At 34.2% G+C, this 5693-nt stretch overlaps 2 protein-coding genes across 3 annotated transcripts in view; one reads left to right on the top strand and one right to left on the bottom strand.

The window, feature by feature from the left end:
* Nucleotides 1-4351, top strand: part of TOMM20L (translocase of outer mitochondrial membrane 20 homolog (yeast)-like) — a 9674-nt gene extending 5323 nt beyond the window's left edge. The window contains exons 4-5 of the mRNA XM_012663829.1: nt 3355-3497; nt 4298-4351. Coding sequence (XP_012519283.1) covers nt 3355-3497; nt 4298-4351 — 197 coding nt within the window. The remainder of the gene's footprint in view (nt 1-3354; nt 3498-4297) is intronic.
* Nucleotides 4263-5693, bottom strand: part of TIMM9 (translocase of inner mitochondrial membrane 9 homolog (yeast)) — a 35772-nt gene continuing 34341 nt past the window's right edge. Inside the window, exon 4 of one of the 2 annotated variants that reach the window (XM_012663831.1) lies at nt 4263-4853. In XM_012663831.1, coding sequence (XP_012519285.1) covers nt 4806-4853 — 48 coding nt within the window. In that variant the 3' untranslated portion in view covers nt 4263-4805. Of the gene's footprint in view, nt 4941-5693 lie in introns of both variants that reach the window. The other variant, XM_012663830.1, reaches the window with a different exon arrangement.

Here is a 5693-nt window from a genome sequence, read left to right as displayed (position 1 = left end):
TGAGCCACCGCACCCAGCCTTTCTTAGAATATTCTTAATAAAATACTTACTTTTGTTGGTAAAATCATTATGAACGACCATTCTTGTACGGTGTTTAATGTAGTGATGCCTGTAGGGGCTACCTTACACTTAGTGGTCATAAACTATATTTTGAGTTATAATTTATTTCCACCTAATTCCAGATGGATTTGACAAAACTTCACAATACTGTCAATATTGGTGGTAGATAATATATATTACGTATGTATGTATAAATATTATATATAGTAATCATAATGTTCTTATTCTGGTGATGAACCCTGGAAAGGAAAAGACTTTGTCTTAAGACTTCTTAATGTAAGGGATGACTGATGTTCCTGGTAAATCAGCATTACACCCATCAAGTACTGTATTTTTTTAAATGTTGCAAACTGCTGTGCATATCACAATGCCTGTACCTGATTTTGCCTTTCTGTTGTCTTTTTTCAAAAGAATTTTTCAACCTGTATGTAAGTGGGTAGCACCCTCCAGGATTTATAAAAACAAAGAGGAAGTCACAAACCTAGACAACTCACAGCAACAGCAATGCCCGAGATTTTTACTTTATTCAATGACTTAAAACCATATAAAGGTTTTGAGAAATGAAAAAAGTTGCAGCCATTCAAAATCATTGCACATTAATTATAATTTGAAATTTTAGTATTTTATGGAGTACTGATCTTTGCTTTTAGATGGAGTAATTTTTTAAATGGATTAAATATATCTGCCAAGTATTTATGGCAAAATGAATAGTTAGAACTGACTTAAATGATATCAACAGGAATGACTTTACACAGCTAATGAAACTTAAACTAAGGACCTTCATTTGCACAGGCCTCATCCAAGGCCCCCTAGTAATAATTTTGTATTCATAATTTTATATTCTTTTGTTTTTTTGACCCACAAACCACATACAAGAGTAATATTCTTTTTCTTAAACAGGGCCCTCAAATTCTGTAAGCTAGGGGCCTCACAAAACCTGGATTCATCCCTAGATATGGATACTTCCTGGATATAGGGTCAATTAAAATAGATAAAACCTTTCAACTTTAATTTTTTTTTTTTTTGAGACAGAGTGTCTCACTGTGTTGCCCGGGCTAGAGTGCCGTGGGGTCAGCCTAGCTCACAGCAACCTCAAACTCCTGGGCTCAAGCAATCCTTCTGCCTCAGCCTCCCGAGTAGCTGGGACTACAGGCATGTGCCACCATGCCCGGCTAATTTTTTCTATATATATATATTTTTTAGGTGTCCTATTAATTTCTAATTTTTAGTAGAGATGGGGTCTCACTCTTGCTCGGGCTGGTTTCGAACTCCTGAGCTCAAACAATCCGCCTGCCTCGGCCTCCCAGAGAGCTAGGATTACAGGCGTGAGCCACTGCTCCCGGCCATCAACTTTAATTTTTATTGAATTGGGTAGTATATAGGTAGGGAAGAAAATTCTGAATTATAAGTCAAAGGAAAAAATAATATTTTATCCCCATTCACTTTATGTTTAAGCGCTATCATGTAATAGTTTAGGTTTAGAGGTGGATAAGTTACAAATATTTTGATGATTAGAACATTGCAAAGTTGGGTTTTTAAATTTTTTCTTCTCTCAAAGGTGCTAACATTTTTTTCTGTGAACCCTTAAATTGATTCATTAGCTAAGGGTTATATACTTTTTCTTATCATCCTGTTATTTTAGAAGGAAGAGTTATATACTTACTTATATAATTTTAATGCAGTTTTCAGTCTTGGCTACTTATTCTTTAAATCTCCATCAAACCCCAAACCAATTAAATCAGATGGGGTGGAACCCCAGGCATATTTTTAAGAATTTCCCTAGATTACTACAATATAAATCCAACATTGAGAACCAGTGTAGTATTCTAATGTGGTAATTTTTCACCCAGTTTTGTATAATCTTCTCAACATTCTCCATTCCCCTTTGCCATCTCCCCAATTTTCATTTCTTTGCTATCAGGTAGAATGTAGTTCTAGAGCCATCTCAATTGTGGCTGTCTATAAGGGACCGTAGGCCCAATAATTTAGACTGAAATTTTAAGGAGCTAGTGTGACTGAATTTATTGGTTGGTTTACTTAATTGACCAAATCGTATCAGCTCCATGAAGCTATAATATTGTTAATTTCAAATAAACCTTAGTGAAATACTAGTACGGTATTTCATGTGAGAAATACCTTCTTATTAAATGTGTGAGAAATACATTACTAAAAACTCAGCAATGAAAATTGCTCATGTTGAAAATGTAAAATTAGCTAACTAGATAGACACAAAACCCAAGTCTTAAAATCTACATAATATTGAGAAACCTTGCTTTGTGTATCTAAGTCAGGTCATGTCCCTTAAGGTTTTTCAGTTTAAGCTTAATACAAATCTTTGGAAAACATTTTTTTCTGTCATGTACTTTTCATATGAAGATGTATTTGAACGAATAAATGGAAAATTAGTTTCAGTTCATAAGAACCCTATATATTTAACTGTAGTGAAGTATATTTCCTACCTAGTTATATGAAGTATGTCAAAATTTCAATTTCTATGATTATATAATACCAGAAGAGAGGCAGTGTACTCTAGTCTCAGTGATCAGAAAATTAGGTTCTATTCCTAATTCTGGCATTAATTAGCTTTGAAACCTTAAATCATTTCACTAATCTTTGCCTCGGTTTCCTAAAAGTAAAACAAGGGAGTAAGACTTAAGTCATTCCATGTTCTAACTTAAACAGAAATGCTAGGATTAATTTGTACTCTTCACAAATTTTTATTCCTTGTTTCTTCATAGCCAATCATCCTAAAACTCATTTTAAAACTTAGAAATCATAATTCATAAATTTGTTTTCCTCCTCTGGACATATAATTCATGTTACATTAAATCTTGTTTCAATTCTGATAATGAAATCTATTTTTAAAGTTTCATTTAGCTAGAACAGATGTTTCATTGGTAATATTTTACCAATCACACATGGAAAGATAACCCAGCTCGTGGGTTATCTTAATAAAAGCAGCCCACACTTTAAAAAAAAAAAAACCCTCAGTACCCTCTCCCTCATATACCCAAATTGCAGGACATGAAATTTTCCAATGCAAGAATGCAATTCTAAACAGTGTAAGAATACACTTACTGTAATTTGCTTCATAAATTATTCATATTGCAGCTTCACCATGGTGAAGCTCAACATTTCCCCCATTTGTACTCTACTCTTCACAAGACTTGTCCATATAGCCTTTAGTTTGATATGCTTTTTAATTTTTAAAGTTTGTTGCTTTCTTGGTCATTTGTAGAATGTCTATTTTGAAGAACTTTAAAATTTTGCTGAAAACTTACCAATCTGTTTCAGGAGAACACAGAATGGGGGTTGAACACCTCAGCAATGCCCTTTTAGCGTGTGGGCAACCACGGGAACTTCTGAAGGTTTTCAAACACACACTCCCTCCCAAGGTATTTGAGATGCTGTTGCACAAAATTCCTCTTATTTGCCAGGTGAGCACATATTTAATTATCTTTGACAAATGTACGTGATGAACAACCAAGTTGGGCTTGATTATATAGAAATTGCAAAGTATGTGTGTGAACTGGCTAAAATTTTGAGTGCAATCTCTGAATTTTTGGTTGCTTTTCTTGCTTTAAGATGAAGCAAGCCTATTCTTTCATGTTCCTTTGACTATGATGAACTGTATATTTTGTTGAGTATTATACGTTTCAACACTTCGACTTTAAAGTAGAATACTTCTGCTTTCTATTAACATACAAAACACAGAAATCACTTTGATAAATATAAGGATACAGGCTAATTAGTGTTCTCTTAAATACAAGTTTAGACTGGTATCAAATGAAATCCATTCATAAGCCAGTTCATTAACAGGTATCAGTCCACTTACATTTTACTGAACTGCTTGGTATACTTATGCATCAACTAGAATTTCCTACAAATGCTTGGATTTCTTTCAGGATTCATTAGTCATAAGACATTACTTTATAACTTCGGTTCACTTTTTATTAGACTGATCCCATGTCATGGCTAAGAATAAACTGTATATTGTCGATCAGACTCAGAATCATTCACTGGACTCAGGTTTTGAACAAAACACAAACAGACTCCAGTAGAACATAACAGTTAACTCTTAAACATTCCCAAGCTAGTCACAGATGGGATGTTTCCTGAAGATATATGCAAATGTCAGTAGGATAGGAATATGTAATGCTCACCCTGACACAAGGGAGGCAGAAAAAGGATTGTGGATTGAAATGATTATCAAGTAACTATTTTATGTATTTACCAGCAATTTGAGGCAGACATGAATGAACAGGAATACTTGGAGGACGATCCTGATTGAAAAACATTTCAACGTATCCACAGTCCAGTCAGAATACTATGGTACTATATAGTATAAACAACTGCTCAGTGATATTTCCATTTATTTTACTTTTAGTAATAAAAATTTTTTTCTATCTCATACATGATTGAACACAGATTTTGCTTTAAAATTAACAGTCACAACTGAAGAAACAATGGTTTATTTTTCTAATCAAGTGACCAAGCTGCTGAATCTTAAGGCCTCAATACATGTTGCATCTCATTATTTTCATTGAATAATAAAACCTTCTATTTTGATTATTCCTGGTAAATAGCAATTTTGTTTCTCCAGTGGCTTCCATTTGCCAAACAGTCACGACAGATGGTTTAACATGGTGGCTACTGCTTTCAGGAGGTTCTATCAGATGACTCCTCATTTCCAGTACAGCAGCTCTTGGCAATCTTTCATCGAAAGTCCATCCATCAGGACTTCTCTATCGTGGCTGGCCAAGGAGCCCTGCTTTGGCTGCCAGAGCTTCATTCTGCTGAATATGATATTCCTGAAATCTCATGGATATTCTTTGTGTCATTTTTAAATATTTCTGTAAGCAATGTTCTGAACAGGTGGTCTAGAAATAAAAAGGGAAGATCCAAGAGGCAATACAAAATAACAATTTTTAAAAATGTACGTATTCCAAAAGAATAGCCAGTGGGTGCTTTTCTTTTCTTTGAATATATCTGAGAATTAAATATTATTATTAATGGGTAGCAAGTGACCATAGCTTTCAATTGTTGACACTTTAATGCATTGACAAGAATATATATTGAATGCCTACCAGTTTGTAGAAACTAACAACAATGGAATCCCTGCCTTCAAGAAGCTTCTGAACTAGATTTCTGCAGATACGCTTCAATATTAAGTGTAAGCCCACATGCCTATCCTCTTATTCAGACTGTTAAAATGTAGACCCAATAGCAAGTTTATTCCTTTTTAATAAGAAACCCCATTTTCAGTGTTCTTAACTTAATTCACAACTTTTTAAGAATATTACACTCCTAAACTCAATTCTTTAACAAGTACTTATTGATTGATGGTTATATGCTAGGTTCTTGGCATGCTTGTTTATCAACATTTTCCACTGAAGGATGTTTATGTCATTTTGAACAAATATATAAGTGTTTTGATTAAGGAAATTAAAAGTTAAGACTTCTAATAGGGCCGGGTGCGGTGGCTCACGCCTGTAATCCTAGCACTCTGAGAGGCCGAGGCGGGAGGATTGTTTGAGCTCAGGAGTTCGAAACCAGCCTGAGCAAGAGCGAGAATCCGTCTCTACTAAAAATAGAAAGAAATTAATCGGACAACTAAAAATATATAGAAAAAA

The sequence above is a fragment of the Propithecus coquereli genome, unplaced genomic scaffold, assembly GCF_000956105.1.
Source record: "Propithecus coquereli isolate 6110/MARCELLA unplaced genomic scaffold, Pcoq_1.0 Scaffold83, whole genome shotgun sequence".
In the NCBI taxonomy this organism is placed as follows: domain Eukaryota; kingdom Metazoa; phylum Chordata; class Mammalia; order Primates; family Indriidae; genus Propithecus; species Propithecus coquereli.
This window is presented reverse-complemented; position numbering and strand designations above follow the sequence as displayed.